Source organism: Phaseolus vulgaris, unplaced genomic scaffold (assembly GCF_000499845.2).
Source record: "Phaseolus vulgaris cultivar G19833 unplaced genomic scaffold, P. vulgaris v2.0 scaffold_28, whole genome shotgun sequence".
Taxonomy (NCBI): Eukaryota; Viridiplantae; Streptophyta; class Magnoliopsida; order Fabales; family Fabaceae; genus Phaseolus; species Phaseolus vulgaris.
In genome coordinates, this window is record NW_027174096.1 from 57,595 (window position 1) to 78,649 (window position 21,055).

The window sequence follows — 21,055 nt, forward strand, 5'->3', positions numbered from 1 at the left end:
AATCATCGCATCACACCCATAAACCAGGCTAAACGGGGTCTCGTGGGTTCCTGACTGTTCAGTGGTATGGTACGCCCAAACTATGCGGGGTACCTCTTCAGCCCACGATCCCTTAGCTTTCTCTAGTCTTCTCTTTAAACCTCTCAGCAATACCCTATTGGCAGACTCCACTTGGCCATTTGTCTGTGGGTGCTCAACGGATGCAAACACCTGTTGTATTCCCACCTCTTCGCACAGCTTTTTCAACAGGTGACTTGCAAACTGAGTCCCATTGTCCGACACCAGGCGTTTAGGCACACCAAACCGGCACACGATGTTCTTTCATACAAAGCTTTCGATCTTATGTGCGGTGATCTGGGCTACTGGCTCCGCTTCGATCCACTTGGTGAAGTATTCAATCGCCACTACCAAGTACTTCATCTGCCTGACCGCCAATGGGAAGGGTCCCAGAATGTCAATTCCCCAAGTATGAAACGGTAAATTGACTTCAGCTCTTCTGGAGGTGCCTTGTGCCAATCGGCGTGCTGCTAACATTGCTTGCAACATTGAGCATACTTCTTGCAGTCCTCCCTCATCGTTGACCAGTAATAACCTACACGGAGAGCTCTTGCAGCCAGAGCTCGACCCCCGATGTGACTCCCACATATACCTTCATGGAGCTCGACCATAATTCTTGGGCATTTTTCTACGTGCACACATACTAGGAGTGGGTGCGTAAACCCAAACCTGTACAGCTCGCCGTCGATCAAGGTGAACTTGCTAGAGTTCTTCTTTATCTTCCTAGCCTCCGTCGGATCCAGCGGGAGAACGCCATCTGCCAAGCAGCACTGGTATTGCGTTATCCATGTGTCTGGCCTATGCGTAGCGCAGACCTGCGCCACGTTCACCCTCTCCCCTCGACATGCTCTTATTCTTGGCGTTCTCAAGGTCTCCTGGGTTAAGGACCTGTGACTTCTCGCCCCTCTCCCCGTCGACTTACTTATCTGAAGAACCTGGTGATCTGCTACAAACGCCCTAGGCGTCTTCAGAGTTTCTTGAATAACGGTCCTCTGCCTACCCCCCTTGCCCGAGCTAGCGAGCTTGGCTAGCAGGTCAGCTCGGGCATTTTGCTCCCTGGGTACATGCACCACATCGAACAAGGAAAAGGAACCCTTCAACTCCTGCACATACTCCAGGTAAGCCGCCATTTGTGGATCCTTGGCCTGGAACTCGCCTGTTACTTGTCCCGTGACCAACAACGAGTCACTCTTGGCCACCAACACCTTAGCTTCCATCTCCTTAGCCAACAAGATACCTGCAATCAACGCCTCATATTCTGCTTGATTGTTGCTAACTTTAAAGGCAAACCTCAGGGACTGTTCTATCAGCACGCCGTTGGGCCCTTCTAGAATGACTCCAGCACCGCTGCCTTGCTGGTTAGACGATCCGTCCACCGAAAGTACCCAACAAAAATCGTCCCCCTCAACTCGTGCTGCTTCTGACGAGAGCTTGACCACAAAATCAGCGAAAATCTGCCCCTTGATCGGTCCTCGGGGTTCGTATTTGATGTCGAACTTCGACAGCTCCACTGCCCACTTCACCATTCTCCCAGCTACATCAGGCTTTTTTAAGACTTTCTGGATAGGCAGGTCGGTCATCACCAGCACCGTAAAGCTTTGAAAATAGTGGCGCAACCTCCTCGCCGAGAATACAACTGCCAGTGCAGCTTTCTCCAAGGCCTGATACCTTACTTCTGGGCCTTGTAACACCTTGCTAACGAAGTAGATAGGTTTCTGAGTCTGATCCTGATCTTGGGCGAGCACCGCACTCACCGCCCTCTCAGTTACAGCAAAATACAACCTGTGAGGGGTTCCTACCAAAGGCTTGCACAAAACCGGCGGGCTTGCCAAGTACTCTTTAAGCTTTACGAAAGCTTCTTCGCATTCCTTCGACCAGACAAACCTATTGTTTCGCCTTAAGCATTGGAAATACGGATGGCCTTTCTCTCCACTAGCTGACACGAAACGAGATAGGGCGGTCATCCGACCTGTAAGCTGCTGCACCTCCTTTACGGTAGTCGAGCTTCTCATCGCCAAGATGGCAGCACACTTATCGGCGTCCACCATGACGACATCGCCTTCGGCGTTCACTTCCATCGCCGCGTCGACAACTCGCCCCTCTGCTGCCCCAGGCTCCACACCGGGAGATGGTGTCGTGGTGACGTAGCTCACCGACCTCTTGGTCTTGAGGCTGTTTTCGTAACACTTCTTTGCCTCCTTCTGGTCAGACCTTATGGTGATCACCACCCCTTCCATCGACGACAATTTAACCTTCATGTGCCTGGTTGAGGGCACAACTCCTATTCTGTTGAGGGTCGGTCTTCCCAACAGAATGTTATACGCCAAGGGGGCATTCACGACGAGGTACTTGATCTTCTCCGTCCTCGAGGCCGCCTCGTCTGTGAACATGGTTCTCAACTCAATGTACCCCCTGACCTCCACCTGGTCGCTAGCGAACCCATACAAGCATCCTCCGTAGGGCCTTAACTGGTCAAGGGGTAATTGTAGCTTGGTGAAAGTCGACCAGAACATGACATCTGCCGAGCTTCCTTGATCCACCAGTACCCGGTGGACCTTCCTTCCCGCCGTGACTAGCGAGATAACTATGGGATCGTTGTCACGAGGCACAATGTCCCTGAGATCCTCCTTTGTGAACGTAATGTCCACATCTGGCGAGTGATCTTCGAACACATCTACTGCCATCACAGACCTTGCATATTTCTTCCTCTGCGATGCAGTACATTCACCACCTGAGAAACGTCCAGTGATGGTGTGGATCTCGCCGTGAGTGGGAACCTCATGCTGCTGGCCCTCACTGCTCACCGGCTGAGAGCTCGACGCTTGCCCCGTTCTCTTGTCCAGTAGGTAGTCATTCAAGAAGCCGCTCTTGACCAAATCGTCGAGTTGGTAACCCAGGGCCAAGCACGAATCAAGGGAGTGACCAAAACTTTGGTGGAATTCGCACCATGTGTTCGGTTTTGGTCCTAACACCTTGCCTGAGACTTTCTCAGGCGCCTTAAGCCTGGCAGCTATGTTGGGAATGGCGATCAGGTCCGCCAATCCCATGACGAACTTCTACCTCGGGGGGCGATTGAACTCCCTAGGGCGCCCTGGACCCTTCCCCTTGTTTTTCTTTGGATCGTAAGGATGGTGAGTCCTTTGATCCTTTCTGGCCGCCGCCGTCTCCAGCACCCTCTGCGGCTGAATTCTAGTTTGGGCCCGTGGCCTAGCAGGAGCCACGTTCCCTCTCTTTTCTGCAACCTCGCTCTCGTCGGTGATGTGGGCCACAACGAGTCGCCGAACTTCAGCAAACGTGGCAGGGTGGCCCCTAATCAGCGCCTCGCTGAAAGGTCCAGGCAGTACGCCCTTTTTGAAGGCGTATACCAACATCTCCTCGTCCTTGGCAGGCGAGCGGACCATCTGTGCTCCGAAACGATTCAGATAGTCCTTGAGGAACTCTCCCTGATATTGCCTTACGTCGAACAAGTCATAAGACACCCTAGGTGGCGCCTTGTTCACGATGTACTGGTCGACAAAAAGCTTTGAGAACTGCTAGAAACTGGTTATGTGACCTGTAGGTAGGCTAACGAACCATTCCAGCGCTGTTCCCTGGAGTGTGCTCATAAACATCTTGCAATAAACTGCGTCTGAGCCTCCTGACAGCATCATCTGCGTGTGGAACGCAGTGAGATGTGCTTCAGGATCCTCCACGCTGGTGAAAGAAGCTTTCACAGCTACCACGCTCGCAGGGATCAGCGTGTCCGTGATCGCCTGAGCAAACGGCATCGGAAAGACGCGCGGCGGCGATGACGGTGTAACTTCTTCATCGGTTGTGCGTCCTCTCTGCCCGTGAAGAGCTTGACGCAATTCCTCAGTGACCTTGCTGAGTTCCTCGTTTCTGGCCTGAGAGGCGACCAGGTCTTCGTGCATCTTCGCTTGCTCGACGCGCGACGCCTCCACATTTTCTTGCAACGCGCGCATGATCTCCATCATTTGCGCCATGGTCATGGCGCTTTCTTCAGTAGTTGGCACAACGGGACTTGGACGAAAACTTCTCATCTTTCTCATGAAATACCAACAGATCAAACTCCAACAACCAGAACCTTCACTAGCAGAACGATCGATCCAGCAACCAATCGGTCAAAAATTCTTTAACTCCGAAGAACTTCTAAGAACGCAACCGCAACAGCACGGGATTGATTCAGATGTCCAAACCTCCACACAGACTCGTAATCTCAACGCGAACCTCTTGCTTCTCCACTAAAACTCCCGATTCACCGATTGAAGACTCAAACGAACGGTAAAAACTTCGATTTACCGATTGAAAATCGCACAAACGGTGAAAAACTTCAATTCACCGATCGAAAACTCAAACAAACGGTGAAAAACTTCGAAAATGGTTGCACCAGCACATAACCACACAAGAACTGCAGAAACTTCAAGAAATTCACGCTGTGGATGGGAAACACGTTTTACACGGCCCCACGAAGGGTGCGTGATGATCCTGCCGGTTGACCTGAGTGCAAGAGTCTTGCCACGTCAAAGGTCTCTCCTCTTGATCAGCTTTGCACCACGTTAGCCTTTGCTCCTCACACCCTAATTCCTCGCAAGAACCTGAAGAAAACAAAGTGGCGCCGCTGCGGCCGATCGCGCTCCGACGCTCAAGTCAGTGATGGAATCACCAAAAACTCAGAGAGAATATCTCAACTCAAGGAACCATGCGCAGTGAATCTCAGTGTACTAGAAAGTATTCTGAAAGCGTACCTCAAAAGTCTGTTAAGTGTTCCTTATATACCTGAGCATTTTCTCTTTCCTGACGGTTACACCTCTGGACACGTGGCTCACATCCAACTGTACACGTGTCGCTATCTGGAGCCTCCTCCACTTTAGCGTCACTTCTACTCTTCAAGCCATTCGACTAAGTTACCCATACAAGGAGCCACTTGACGTCCCTTCTGTCAGCCAGGTGTCCCGTTCAACACGCCTATATTATCGCTTGCTACCATGTCATCACTCCCGATTACCTTATCGGTACAACGGGTAATGTGTATCCTGATTTAGTTAAGGTGTTTTACACTAATCTAACACTGGATGGAAAGAACATTGTCTCCTATGTGAAAGGGATCAAAATGAAGGTCACAAGTGATGTCTGGAATTCAGTGGCTGGAATCAAATATTCTGGACTAAAAGTGGGAAAAGGAAACACCAGTGGGATTCAGGAATTCAATAAACTGCAATATTACAAGAGCTGTACGAGGACCCCTACCCAAAGCATAAGCAGATTCCATGCAAGCCATTTGAACCTAACACCACGTCTTGTTGCCTACATTATAGCATGGCAGCTCATCCCAAGAGGTACAAATCATGTTGTTTTACATGAAGAGGATTTAATCCTTTTATACTGCATTATGAATCTGATCAAGGTAAATTGGGTGTATATCATCAATGAGCACATGCTGAAATCCAAAAGGTTAACTAATTATCGTTTTCCCTATGCTATACTTTTTTCAAAATTGATTGACCATTTTGGCATTGACACTTCCAATGAGCGAAATGAACCCATCAAAGCTGTGAGTGAGATTGACAACTCAACTCTCACAAAAATGGGGTTTCACAAAGTAGAGGACAGTTGGGTGATTCTCAAAGGTAAGGATCCTCAAGAAGAACATGGAGCCTCAAACCTCAACAATGAAGATGGAGATGAGGCGGTTCCCATGGAAGATGACACGGTTCAAGCTGCAGAACACTCATGTTATGTTATCCATCACTCCTACGGGCAAGAGCCATCTGCTGGTCATGTTGGAAGTCATAGGACAAGCTCTCCATCTGTAGAAATCATAGGAGATTCACCTGCTCCCCAATCAGTGCATGAAGAGGCTGCAGCAACTCATCAAAATGTTATTGTTGCCTATCAAACTCCAGAATACAGAGGTGAACCATTATCCATGTTTGAAAGGCAAGTTCTGTATCGCCTTGATGTCATGACAACAGAACAGAGGGCATATTTTGAGACCACTCAAGCAAGGTTTCAACACCTTGATGATCAAATTGAAGGAGTTCAGGTGCAGCTTGCAAAGTTATACTACAAAGATTAGAAGTATCTTGCTTTCCATGCTTTCTTTTATCAGTTGTTTAATTTCTGTAATGTTGAACAATTTGTCTTTGTTTTCTGGACTGTTATGGTTATGTTTCTGTTTTATCTTCCCTTATGCTTAAATGTTGTTTGATGAATCCAAAGGGGGAGAAAAATAGCTCACCATGCTAGGTGAAGCTAGCTGAAACAGGAAGTTACATTCTGCACCTTAAAACTAATTCACATGTTATGCAATGTTTCAATTTTCTGGTTTAGTGTTTGGTACAGTACAGGTTCTTAAAGCAACAGAGCTCTGGGGATTTGTCTCCATCAAATAGGGGGAAATTGTTGAAGATGGTTGCTGCCACTTCAAGACATGTGTTTGATGAAGACATTTGTGTACATGTCATGTATATTTAGACTTGCTTTAATAATGTCTTAGGTAGAGTTTAGAGGTTGTTTAAGAGTAGGCTTTTTGCTGGGTAACTCACCTCTTAACCCCCTGACCATGTGATAAGAGCAAGCACAAATTTCTTAAACTATTTTTCACATGTTTTACAAAAAAACACCTTTAATGCATAAAAATAAATCTGTTGTTTTCCAAATAAACAAATTCTTTTTTAAACTGATGCTTTGGCTAAGTCTTGTGAAAATAAGATTTTGTGCAATCAAGTATTTTGACTAAGTCTTCACTCTTTCAAAACGACTGTGTTTCAATAGTTAAGTCTTTCTGTTATCACTTTGAAAAATAAATTTGTTCATCTGTAAATGAATAGATTCATTTCTGTCTGGTGCCATGTTTATCTTAAACGGTTTTTTCGTTTTGTTTCTGCACCAGAATGGTTGACTGAGTCTCCTTCACATAACAAATTCTCTTACTGCTTTTGAAAATAAATCTGTTCATTTTATTTTCAATCTGTTCATTTTATTTTCAATCTGTTCTTTTCATAACAGCTTTAACTGTTTTTTGAAAATCTGTTATAAGTTGTTTTTCTATAAAAAGAAAACTTGTTCCTGCGTTTGCAAAAAAAAAGATCATACATTTGAGAAAACAAGTTTTACATCAGAGAATTAAGGATTTACAGAGAATTAGCATGTGTTCTTGAAAGATTTCAAAAATCAAAGGTGTGCTTGTTCTTGTTTCGTTCCAAAGCTTGGTGAGAGGTGATGCTACTGTTTAAGCGATTTGTTCTATTGGGTTAAGGCAGATTTCTGCATCCTCTATCAGGTGTATTCGTTTCACATTTCATTTCTTGTAGAAGTGTGGTTGTAAACTCTTCTTGATAGGGTTTCTTGAAGAGTGTGTATGCTGAAATAGTGTTTTTCAGCAAGTGTACCAAAGTTCTTGTAGGGTTCAAGAACGGTGGTGTTTGTGGTTGTTTGAATTGTGATTTAGTGAATTTCACCTTGGTTTAGGTGAAGACTGGATGTATCTCATTGGAGTGAACCAGTATAATTGCTTTGTGTTCATTCTCCCTCAGTCTCTGCACTCTAATTCACGCTTATTTGTTAATCTGCCAGAAATTGAATCTGTTCAATTAAAAATAAATATGTTCTTTCTGGGCTTGTTCATATAGTTCTTATTTTCTGGAAAATCAGCTTGGTTCTGTGAAGAAGATATATGATCTGTTAAATACAACTGGAACAGGTTGATTATGATAGGTTACCCAATTGATTGTCAAGATAATAATTGAACCTTTATCACTTGCCTATAAAATTGAAGGCCACTGTTTTGTGTGTTTCATAATATACTCCTAAAATCAGTGTGTGTGTTATTGGAAAATCAATCTGCATAATCTCGTGATTAACTTGGCTGATATAAACGTTTTCAAATATAAACAGTGCCAAAATAAATCTGTTCATTTCTAAATAAATCGATTTATTTTGTGTACTGTGATAAATACTGATTTTGCGAGAAACTTTTAAAAGGTCAATTCAACCCCCCCCCCCCCCCCCCCCTCTTGAACTTTGGTACTATTAAACCCAACAATTAGAAACTCTATGGTGAGAGGTGGAAGGTAAGTGTTACATACAGATTCTGGATCTATATGTTATTATAATGATTATTAATGTTGGAAACAAATTGCAGTGGATAGGACTCAAACTCAAATATTACTAATAATATTAATAATATTACTAATATTTTTAATATTATTAATCTTATAAATACTATTAATCTTATAAATACTATTAATATTATAAATATTAATAATATATTAGATATTTATTAAATAAATTTGAAATAAGTTGTATACGGATTTTATCTGTATGTAACATTTTTAGTTACAATTTTTTTAGTTAAATTTTTAATACATTACATACGGATATAATCTGTATATAATATTTTTTTAATTAAATATGAAATAAATTACATACGGAATAATTTATTTTTTTTAATTAAATTTTAAATATCTTACATACGGATTAGAATCCGTATGTAAATATCCGCATGTAACATTGACTTTACATACGAATTTTTATCGGTATGTTATTTGTATGTAATTTCAGATTTTCTTGTAGTGTTTTATCCTTCCATGAAGATTTGTAGATGTCATCATTATGAGTATTTTTGAAAGTTGTTTTCTTCAAAATTTTTGATTCTACCTTGGTGGTTAGGTGATCCAATTTCTTTAAAGAAGAGTACTCATATAACTCTATAATATCTTTAAATTCTCTCCTTAAACCACTCACATAACTATCTTTGACTCTTCACTATCATGCATATTAATTTTAGTCAAAGTGGTTTCTAAGTCCTTAAAGTATTCATCTACTGTCCTAGGTCCTTGATGAAGTCGTTGGAGCTTCAACAAGAGTTCCTTCCTATAAAGAGGAGGAACTAACCGCACGCTCATGCATTCTTTTAAATCATACCAAGAGACCACGACTGACCTCTTGTTTAGCCCAATGTTCATTACAGTTTGATGTCACCATTGCATGACATAGTCTAAAAATTCTAGGGAAGATAACTTAACCTTTTGGTCTTCTTCGACCTCATATACATTAAAGATTTGTTCTACCTTGTTCTGGCCGGTTGACCTGGGTCGTCTTTATGCGTGGCTTGTTCTAACGAGCTAGGGCACCTTCGTTCTGCCTCGTCTGTGTGTACCTGAAAAAGAAGAACAAAGGGGCGCCCTCGCGGCCGTTTGTACTCCGACGCTCAAGTCAGCTAGCGAGAAACACCAAAGTAACTAGAAACTGTATAGTAATCTCAACAACTGGAACTGTGTGGCCCTAATTTCCTTGTGCTTACAGCTGGGTGTGCCGTCAAGAACAACTAGGGACTACTGTTCTGGGTAACTTTATGAGAGCTAGGTTAAAACTCATGCAACTGTGAAAACATACCCCACTAGGGTTTCTTCATGCCCTTTATATAGGTGGAAACTAGGGTTTATCTTTGCGTTGCTTGCTATTATCTAGGGTTCCTTGGAGAAGGTCCTTGCGCCGCTACTCCTGGGATCTGAGCATATCTGGCACATGGACTTCCCTTATCTAGAGTCCAATGACTAACCATGTGGCCGTAGGGTTCTAACTTGGGCGCCGTATCTCTTGTGCCATCATACTATTTAGGTGCCCTAATTAATCACGTGTCATGCATGCAGCCTTCCTTGAAGATCTTTTATGAGTACGTGGGCATAGTCACGTGCCCTTTTGACTTAATTGTTTATTCTGTGCGGAGGGACCCACAGTGTCGCCACCCAACTTAGGGTTATCCCATCATATGGGCCCCCCTTTCTGTGAAATGCTTACGTCATGCGGGTTGACTCTTCGGGCGATGTCTTACTCAGACGATGTCTTACTTAGGCGACGTCCGCTTAGGCGATGTCCGCTTAGGCGATGTCTTTCTCTCGGATAGTGACACGTCTCGGCGATAACCGACTATGCATATGCAGAACCCCACTTCTACATACGACGACTGTGTTGACTTTTTTACCACCTACCTTTCTCTTGTCCACGTCATCACACCCGATGACCTGGTCGGTACATACCTTATTTTCCAATCCTAGATAAATGTTTGGGTCACTATCTCCATTAAAACTAGGTACTTTTACAAAAGGAATGAACTTCTTTTATTGATGTTGGTGTTGATGGCGCCTCTCTTCAAAATTTTGCACACTCCAATCTTCTTCTTCTTCTTGACTTCCATAGTGCATGTAATGTCTAGTAGCTCTTCTAGGCTCCCATCTACTTTCTCTAGCTTGTCTCTCTTGAGCCGCTTTTAATCCTTTCAACCTTTCCACTAGTTACCTCATTTCCTCTTCTTTTTGGATCAAGCTCCTCTCGGTGTCTGCAAGTTCTCCCAAAAGATGTGTCTTTTGAGGCGATTGTGGTTTTGAAGATTCTCCAAAAGACAAATGAGACATAATTTGCACAAAAAAGAAACAAACAATTAGTGAAAAATAACAATCTTAGCCACTTACTCACTTGTATCACTCGACTATTTTATAAAGGAGAGAAAAAATTATAATGCACTCAAGAAGAAAGATTTGCACTAAAAAAATAAGAGTCCAAAAATGTTGGAATCGTTTTGTATGACTCTTTTTAGGGTTAATATTGTTTTATTTTAGCGAATTCAGGTGGTAAATTTATTTCAAAACCTAAGTGTGATTATTTTTTCACATGGTAAATTTGTCTCAACCAAAGTGTGATTTTTTTTGTTCTCAATTGCACTATAGAAACCTTATGCTTGAGTGTTGTGGACCTTAATTAGTTGATCTTTAGCAAATTGGGTAAATCTACAATTTGCATCAAGCTTACGAACTAAGTGAATAATTTTTTTATGACGTAACTTGTTTCTAAGCTAACACTTTAGAAAGATTACTTCCATAACATCACATAAGACGACTAAATGCCTCTCGATTAATTGTTAAAATTGTTAAGAAACAAAAATCATTTTAATTTTTTTAAAACTTCCAAGAACAAAATCAATAAAAGAGACTTAGAAGAAAAAAAAAATTGATTATTATATTCATAAAAATAAAAAATATGTTGGCAATAGTTTGTGCAATGCAAAGGAATCAGCCTGTCATTATAACAAGAACGAATTACATAAAAAGAGACACACCTTATTTGTAAGGTCACACAGAACTCCTTGTGTTGAAAGAAATATTTATTTGACCCAAAAAGCTTAGTCCTATAGTGGTTACTCATAACCGAAAACCGAGTTTAATCCCACACTCTCTCATTCATAAATAACATAAAACAAGCAGGTGGTGATGAATTCTAGTGTATGGCAATTGAAGTAGAATCACTGTGGCAGCATTTATAGCTGATGAAAATCTCCATTGTCCTACCACACTCCGGGCATTTTATGGTCTCTGGCAACTTTCCTGCAATATTAGGAATTTCAAGGTGTACGCAGCGATGTGTGGTGCGCACAATCCTTTCATGGTGCTCTTTGAAGGAAGGCTCAAAGCCCTTTTTCATCACACCCTCTTTCCATTTCTCAAACTCTGACACCGTCTTCAAGATTGTGGTTCCATGACCACTCAACAACACATATGACCCTTTGCATAGTACAGCCCATCCAGTTTCATTCTTGTAAGAAAGCATCCTTTGCACTTCTTGAGTCACTGCATCAACTGTGTTGTTAGCCTTGGTCACAAACAAGCTCTCTATGCCACTCCAAAACCTTCTCAGAAAGTTTCTATCTTCCTTTTCCACACAGAACAACTCTATTTGAATATTTGCCTCCTTTAGGGTGCTATCATTTGCAAAGGTAGTTGCATACTTTGTGAACTGTTGTATCCATTCTTTGTCGCTGCCTCCGTAAATGAGAATGTACTTTTGCTCTCTGATCTGCATCTTAGAAAGTCACACCACAACCTTCTAATTAAGCTCTTATGCAATACCAATGCTTGAGATAACAATAAAAGGCAAAATATTCAAACTCGATTGCTCAAAAAACTATTTGCAAATCCATTTGTGAAACTTACTTACCCAGGTGCTTATGTGAGGGTGAGAATCCCCTACCACTGAACCAATCCAGTGAATTTCTCTATCAATTCTCTCTTGATCAGCAATAGTAAAGGGAAAGGCCTTCATTCCATAAACATGAATAAGATGGAAAGCGTTTGCATGTTGTACTTTTCCTTGAGGATTCAACACCACAACCATAGGCTTCTTTTTGAAGTGCCATTCCTCCTTAATGTACTTGTACCCTGCTATTGGGCCAAAGTGCTGCACCACGCACCACGGCATCTTGCTTTTCAAAACCTCAAATCTCTTGTGTAGCTTTTCGGTCCATTCCTCCACAATGGGAATCCACACAATCTTATATTGATCATTAGTTTTAATATATTCATAGACTGGTCGTAGTACTGTAATCTCTTCATCCGTGATGTCTAGAGTGGATATCAACAGGAACACATTCTTCTTCTTCAGCTCAGTGATCTCAACCTGCCCAAACAAACAATCAATCAAATCAATAACGAAGGCTACTAAATGGACATCGTGTGGACAAATGATTTTGCACAGCATTAAATTTATTTTAGATGTATTGTCAAATAATTTTTTTACACATAATTTAGGTTATGTTTGTACTACATTTTGTCCAAGGATTGATTTACTTTTCTAACAAGGGTCATATGCTACAGATTATATGTCTGTTTTTTTTTTTTTTATCAGCAATTATATGTCTGTATCTATACTTACTTTATGGAAGATCGTGTTCTCTTTTTGCATTTTGATTGAATAGTCCCAGAACGAAAAATCGAGAATGATGAGTTGAACAGTTTCACACAAGTGATGTTACACACATACACGTGTGTGTATTCAGGGTTTAATTATACATTTTTATACCATAAATTACGTAACCTTGAGAGTAAAATATTTAATTTTCCTACTCTCTAAAATTAAGAGAATTCTTTATTTCATTGTTTAGAATCTTTATGATAATCTCCACATAAGGCATAATCCATCTTTGTTAATTGTTTTTGTAAGTTGAAAAATTCAATTAGTTCAACGTAAAATTGATTGAGTTGCTAAACACATGCTATTTTAGATCATAATTTCTCCTCAGTAAATATTTTCAATGCTTCTTTTTCTTTTCCGTGAATGTATATTTTCCACACAGCCAAAGAAAATTCTCCTACCTATCTAAATCAATTTCCTTTTCCTTTATTTCTATTAGAAAAAACGCCCTAATTACACTTGGCATAATTATGTTATATATGTTATTTTATTGAGTTAAAGTTTCAATACTTATACTATATTAGTTTATGTTATTAATCGGCATGTATTTTGTTTGAGTAGAAGTTGAAAGATTAATTTTTGTTTTTAAATAAAAGTTTAACTGATACTGTTGTACAGATCGTGGAAAGTTAGCCCATATAATTATGTTGAAGATTTGTAGGTAGTGGAATGTTCATGTAAAAAGAAATATTTTAAGAGTAATTTAAAAGAATACACTGACGAAGGTAGTTTTTTTACCCAATAATTCAATAAATATTAATATTTTAATAGAAATTTATAATTTTGTTAAATTTGAAAAAAAAAATCTAACCTTTTATGTTTTTCGGATATTTTCACTAAAAGATTTTTTTTTTTTTCACTTTTTTCGATTGCAAATATTAATATTTAATATTTGTTGTAGTTATATTTTGGTATTGTAAAAATATCATAACTTTATTATAGATATTTGATCTTCATCATTTCCATCTATTACCTTCTATCTTAATCTCTAAATTAAATCTTAATATTTTAAACCTTTAAGTAATTTAATTTCTTTATTATAAATTTTAATTATCATATATAATAATTTTTGCAGTTATTAAATGATTGCCCAGACTTTGTAGAAATTTGGTTGAGAGTGTGACAAACCGTGGTCTTAGTGGCACCATCAAACAGTAGCTGTGGGGCATCCTTCGAAAAAACAAGAAACTTAAAGACCTCCATTATTTCAGTAGGCGTCTGAAAAAATTTCCTGAGCCTGTGATGATACTCTGCCTCCTCTGAAATGAAAACACAAATAATCTGCTTAACATTTTAGCCACTTCAGGTCTTTTCTGTTCACTTTTAGTTTTAATGCAAAATTCAATTCGTCAAGTTAATTGCTTGTCATAAAAGATAAACGGTTATCCAGTTAAGTTACCGACCTATCTGTTGTCTGCAAAGCATGATTTGCTTCCGAAGTTTGCTAAGTATGATGTTGATCTTTTGACCATAGTGGGACAGATCTTGCTTGTTCCCTCTGAAATCAAGCAATTATGGGATCATTAAACAGGTTAAAAAATGTGTTTAATATTAACTTCTACTCATAAAACGACGAAGAACATATTTGCATGGGAAACTGGGATATATATTTACGTAAAGGACCAAGATAAAAATGGAAAGTTACTTACGATTCGGTAGTGAGGTAATCAATCTGAGTCTCAATAGTCACAATGGTGATGATGGCCCAGTAGACATCAACAGGAATTTGTTCTATTGCGGGCAACAAAGCAGGCACATCCTTTGTGTCGAACGTTGTAAGTTTCTCCAACTCAAAGATCAGCTCAATCACTAGCAACGTTGTTTTGACCAGATTGTTGAGCTCAATGATGGCTTGGCGATGCTTTTGCAGTGCTGCAGGTCTTGTGAGCACTGGGACTCGCTTCAGAAAAGCCACAGATTTTGCAATAGGGTCTGTTGGTTGGTGCTGAGCTAGCAACCAGAACTCCCCATATTCCATTGCAAAAGCTGCCAGTGTCAGCACCGCTTTTGCATCCCACTCATAGTTTGAAAGCTTCACAAGTATTGTCATTGTAGTTTTGTGAGCAATTTCCTCTCCGGCAGGCTTGCATGTCATCTGTCATCATTCAACATGTTACTTTGCTGAAATATACTAGATACAAAAGAAATTGTCTGATAGATTCAATCACGTCACATGTTGATAATCCTGATTAATCTACACATAATTAAGTATTACTCTTTTTTTACTTGCATTAAGTTGAGTATTTTAATGAATGACCTCGGAAGAAATTTGCCTCAGGGTGCAGAGTGGTGAATTGAAGTTGGCTTGGGGGATCTTGTCTTCTAGCTGCTCCAGGCTTGATTTGGATCCCTGTAAAATTAATCACAATGGCATGGAAATAAGAAGGAAATTGAGAAAAACAAAGACGGAGGAAAATAAGGAAACAGAAATAGAAATATGAAAGATGATTGTATATATGTAAACCTGAACAACGTTGTCAACAATGAGAGTTGAACGCCTAAGGGTGTTCTCAACAAGAATGAAAAGAGAGTCCACATCGAACTTCGTGTGACTGTGGACATGGGTTGAGTAAATTTCCTCCAATATCTGCTCATCGGACATGTTTAACGGGTTCTGCTCACTCTCAGAACTTCGATGAAAGAGAGACTTGAGTGAATGCTTGGCGGCCATTATGTCACAGCTCTCAAGAATAATAGCAAAGTTTTGAGAGATGGGAAGATTAAAAGAAGAAGAGTTGTGTTGATGATTAACCAGACTCCTACTATTTATAAAGTGAAGACGTCATTAACTTTTGTGGCTAGTCTTTGTCAATTATTAGGGAGTTAACTACTAATTTAATCATCATAACTGTATGTGAACTAGGACATTATAGTTCCTAAGATTTACAAATTATTCTCTAAATCTCTAATTTTATAGACGAAACAAATTTGGATGATTTAACATATAAAAGCATTGGCAATTTTTAGAACAAATATTGATATTTTAAACATATATAAAAATATGATTTAACAGACGTTCAAGTGTTTTTTCTATGAAAATGATTTGACATTTTTCTTTAATAAAGCATCACTACTTAAGTTTATTTTCATGTGAACTAACTATACAGAACAAAAGTAGAAAAGTTTAACTAAATAACATTATTTTTGTAAAATCAAACATTAACACAAGATATTCTTTTTTTCAAAATATTAGGAAGGGAGGGTCTATATAATCTTAATAAAAATAAAATAAAGTTTATATTTAATATTCTAGTTCCAGAAAAAATGAGACACTATACCGTTGCCTATAGAATTAGAAAAATGTCATATAATTTTTTTAAATTAAAATTTGTTAGTCACGTGAGTCTTGTTATTAGTTATGAAGACTATCATAATTTTAAGTTATTAAATGTAGAGACTATAACGTTATTGAGCAATTATCTGTTAATATTAAAATGTGAGCGCTTTTAAAATATTTTGAAGTTTAAAGGATTATTATATATATGCATTATAATTTTAATAATTCAAGTGATACTTTATTCTATACAAAAATTGATAGTTTATTCAATCAGAATGACTCATTTGAAGATTTAGTGGATGAATATACGTACTTTATATATGGATATTCGGTAATATAATTGTGTAAGAAAAATATCGGTAATATAATTTGTAAGAAAAATGTCGATAATATAACTTATTCAATGACCTTGAATTTTTGCCTCTTCGAACTAGATTATAGACCCATGCCATTTTATTATGATGGAGCATACATAATGTATGATTATTTAAATAACATTTAGCTTTGTTTTTATAAGTAATATGGTACCAGTTTTTTTGTTTTTGTTTTAAATATTGTTTAGCATTAAACTATGCACTTTTGCTTTTGATGGCTGATTTAAGGTTTACTCATTAATATCCACCATTCATTGTTTTTCCTTAAAATGTGTTGCATTTGTGTCCCTATTTTGTTAAATGACTAAAATGTTTGTTGCATGGAATGTAAATTTATGTTAATGTCAGTGATGAGTATCATTCTATTATGATAAAAAAGAAAAAAAAAACTACTTCTCCATGGAAATTTTTTCCAATCAGCATTTGTTCAGATAACAGAATGGTTGTGCTGAACGTTTGTTGATGGTTGGGTCAATCTCTGCCTACGGGTCTTCATGGAATATTTAGCTCTGATTCACCTTATCTTTTGTTTTTTCTCTCTCTCCTGGTATTGGAAAAATAGTTGTTGATCATGCATATTCTGTGTTTTTGTTAGTTAACCTTTATCCCCATGTGTAAAAATAGCTTAAAATTGTGCATGATTCATGTTGATGAAAGAAAGAAAAGAAAGAAGTACACAATGATGAAAAACATTATGTAGAATTCTTGTCTTATTGGTTAACTATGTGTGGTGTAGCACCTTTTTACCTTTTCTTCCATTCAATCATTTGCCTTTTAGTCATTTTTAGGTTATGTTTAGCTGTCGTATATATCGATCATTCAACACAACGTTGAATATTGGTTCATATTTGATTTGAGCCTTCTTGATGATGATATTGGTTCATCACTGTTTTTCTATATGGGTGAGTGAATTGTTTTATGGTGTGCAAAAATGATTAATGGAAGAGTTGTGTATGTATGAACTTCATTGTGCGCTTACACATGAACTTTAAATATAACACGAGATAGTAACAAATATTTGCTTTCTTAGTGTAACTAATCTTGTAAAACTGTTTTAAAATTTGTATTCACTCATACATTATAAAAAAGTTTTATTATTAATGATATTTGATTTTCAACATCCCCTATATTTAGTTTTCCATTTATAATATTTTTGAAGTAATCCGAGTACCAAAAAAACTAAGGTTGTAGCGATTGATGTTTTTAAGAAATATTTGATAGATTCTAGATTATTAGTTTTGCTAAATTGATTTAGTTTTAAGACCTGCAATGGAATGGTTTTATTGACTTTTGGTCTTTGAAGTTTATATGATGTAAATCCTATTAGGGTGATGTTAGAGATCCAGGTATTTTATGACTTGGCTTAATACTTATCAACTTTTATCTACGGATCTATATTACCTACCAACTATTACTCACGAATCTCTATTACTTACGAACTATCACCCACGAATCTCTATTACCTACCACCTATTATCATAATAATTATAACATAATATTAAAAATATTAATATAATATGAAGAATTATAAAATCATAAATCATAATATTAATAATATTAATAATATTAATAATATTTAATAATATATAATAATATTTAATAGTATTTAATAATATTAATAATATTTTATAATATTAATAATTTTTAATATTTAATAATATTAATAATAGTAATATTAATAATATTTAATATTTTAATAATATATAATAATATTAATAGTATTTAATATAATTTAATAATATTAATAATATTTTATAATATTAATAATATTTAATATTTAATAATATTTAATATTTAATAATAGTTAATAATACTAAGAATATATAATAATTTTAAGAATATTTAATAATATTAAGAATTTATAATAATATTAAGAATATTTAATAATATTAAAAATATTTAACAATATTAATAATAATAATGATATTAAATATATGAATAATGTTATTAATTTTTATTTTATTTTATTAATTATATTAATATTGATAATTATACTTATAAGTATAATAATAATCATAACATGACAACAAAACTTGACTGGTTTAATGGTTAAAGCTTCTATTGACATTTTTCAAGGGACTTGGCTTCGAGTTTCATCTGTTGCAGTTTAGTATTAACATTAATTATAATTTTCATATCATATATAATAATTGACAAAAATAATAATTAAAATTTTAAAACGATACGTAGGTAAATTACCGACGCCCACATTACATACGGATTTTTTTCGTAGGTAATGTTGATTTACCTACGAATTTTGGCTGTTACCTACAGATTTCTTTCGTAGATAAATTGGATTTTTCTTGTGTTTCTAACTCTAATAAGGAGCTTTTTTTACATATTTATACAAATTTATTCATCTAACTTCTTTCAATAACATACTCTAAAATATCATATATTATTAAAAATTTGTACTATAGCTTCTCAAGTTGAGTATTTCACTAACTTTTCCATTTTAAGTATCATGTCTTGCAATTTCCTATCAATAGCCTTGGAGGCATTTTGGCAATAGAATAAAATAATTTATAAAAATTAAAATAAATACATTATCAAATTATATGATCAATATGTATAATATTAATATTTTTATGTCATTTTATCATTAAAATAAATGTATGTTGATTAAATTAATTATATTTGATATTTTTACAAATATATTCTTCTATTGATTGAGATCATAATTTTAAATAAACTTATTTTTTATCAAATTTATTATAACTTTAAAAAGCTTGAAAACTGAAAAATAGTATAAAAATGAATTTTTAGTTTCTGTTTTGATTTTTAAATTTGAGTATGTTGGAAATCTCACATCGACTAGAGATTAGAGCATTTCATAGTATATAAGTGGGTGTAAACCTCACCTCATTGAGCCGGTTTTATGGGGTTGAGTTAGGCTTAAAGCCCACTTCTTAACATGGTATCAGAGCCATTTCGAGCCTATCCTAATGAGTAATTATTGGGTTTAGCAAGCCACCTGCTATCGGACCGTTATCGGACCACCCTTAACATATATCTCCACGCACGATTTGGTAGCCTCGGCGTGAGGAGGGTGTGTTGGAGATCCCACATTGACTAGATATTAGAGCCTTTCATAGTATATAAGTGGGTGCAAACATCACCTCATTGAGCCGGTTTTATGGGGTTGAGTTAGACTTAAAGCCCACTTCTTAACCGAGTATATCTTAAGAAAATGAAATTGTATTAAGCACACCTTAACTAAATTTACATTTTTTTTAAATTACTGAAATGAACTAGCGAGAGAGTATTTTAACTTAATAAGAAATTTTCAATTTGAGTTTAGATATAACATTTTATTAAATACTTAAAGAAAACCTTCGAGCTGCATACATATACTAGGATGAGACTATTTCAACTTAATAAGAAAATTTATTATGTTTAGATATGAAAAACTTTATTTTGTATAATAGTAAGTGGTTATTAACTCATATATATCAACATTTTATATAATTAGTCTACACACAAAATTAATAGATTTATACAATAATAGAAATAATCTTTTCTTGTCACTATCAATGTCATTTTATTAACTTATTATTTTAAAGTAATAGAAATAGTCTTTTAATTGATTATTTTTATACATAATTAAAAAGGTTGAATTAACTTAGAACACACTTTGAACATACTTGTTTTAGCATCCATATAGTATTTGCATTATCTTTTTTTATTTAAATATATATTTTCTTCTAATGGTATGAAAACGAAATTATATTTCTCTGCTGGTATTTCATCGATAACCCGATAATACATCTACAAACTTATTTTAACTGTAATTATAATGTATTATGAACACTATTTTTGTCCATCTCTTTTCTTTAGTATAAATTTTATTATTTATTTAATTAACTTAGAAAAAATGTTAAATCAGAATTAGATTAATTAGAATCTATAACAAGAAAACTAAAAGTAGGAAAAATAAAGATATTCTAGTGCAAAACAGTGCTTTAATGACGGTTAAAAATGTCATATAAAGATGGTTTGAGAATCATCGTTATTTTGGGTGTCATTATCAATTAGTTGTTTATAACGACATTTATAAAATCAGATACGTGTAAAAAAATTGTCATTATTCTTCCAAATAAACAATGATTTTTTTTTTAACATGTATTTTTGAAGACAGTGTCACTGAAACCATCGTTATAAATATTTTTTTTAAACAAAAATTATTATTATTATTATTATTATTATTATTGTACCGACTTGGTAGTCGGGAGTAATGACGTGGCGTCGAGCTATTATATAGGCGTGTTGGATGGGACACCTGGCTGGCAGAAGGGAAGGAAGTCGGGGGGCTCGTGTAGTCGCCAGTTATTAAGATGGCGTGCTCCGATCTCCAGCATACCTAAACCGGCGGTCACCGGGTTGAAGATGAAGTCGCCAGATGTGAACCCAGGGGACCAAGTGATTAGAGATCGCCGAAACAAGGACATCGCCGAAGATGAAGGCAGATAGTCACTTCCCAGCTGGCCAGAGGATGAGGTCGGGGGACAGCTTACCTGAACATACACGGTGAAGCAAGTAAAGTAGATCATGAAGGTGGCCGGCGAGACCACAGGGAAGGTGTGTATGAAGGCACCCGAACTCG

At 36.8% G+C, this 21,055-nt stretch overlaps 1 protein-coding gene across 2 annotated transcripts; it reads right to left on the minus strand.

The window, feature by feature from the left end:
- Positions 1-11,107: 11,107 nt before the first annotated feature.
- On the minus strand, positions 11,108-15,547 carry LOC137817287 (protein SIEVE ELEMENT OCCLUSION B-like). Of its 2 annotated transcripts, none has more exons than XM_068620538.1 (7): positions 15,266-15,547; positions 15,059-15,151; positions 14,451-14,896; positions 14,205-14,299; positions 13,930-14,060; positions 12,049-12,507; positions 11,108-11,913 (listed from the first exon to the last, which is right to left on the minus strand). In XM_068620538.1, exons 1-7 carry the CDS (start codon positions 15,470-15,472, stop codon positions 11,332-11,334), a joined length of 2,013 nt encoding a protein of 670 aa, XP_068476639.1. In that variant the 5' UTR covers positions 15,473-15,547; the 3' UTR covers positions 11,108-11,331. The 2 variants fall into 2 exon arrangements, with proteins under 2 accessions (XP_068476639.1, XP_068476640.1); XM_068620539.1 differs by having other exon boundaries at positions 11,108-11,907; positions 15,266-15,545.
- Positions 15,548-21,055: the final 5,508 nt, after the last annotated feature.

What these genes read in the sequence shown, in the direction of transcription:
- LOC137817287 (XM_068620538.1), bottom strand. Translation starts at nt 15,472, where the DNA reads ATGGCCGCCAAGCATTCACTCAAGTCTCTCTTTCATCGAAGTTCTGAG. An exon ending in TGAGGCAAATTTCTTCCGAG is followed by an intron (nt 14,897 to 15,058) that starts GTCATTCATTAA and finishes GAATGATGACAG; the next exon opens with ATGACATGCAAGCCTGCCGG. An exon ending in GCTTTGCAGACAACAGATAG is followed by an intron (nt 14,061 to 14,204) that starts GTCGGTAACTTA and finishes TTTTCATTTCAG; the next exon opens with AGGAGGCAGAGTATCATCAC.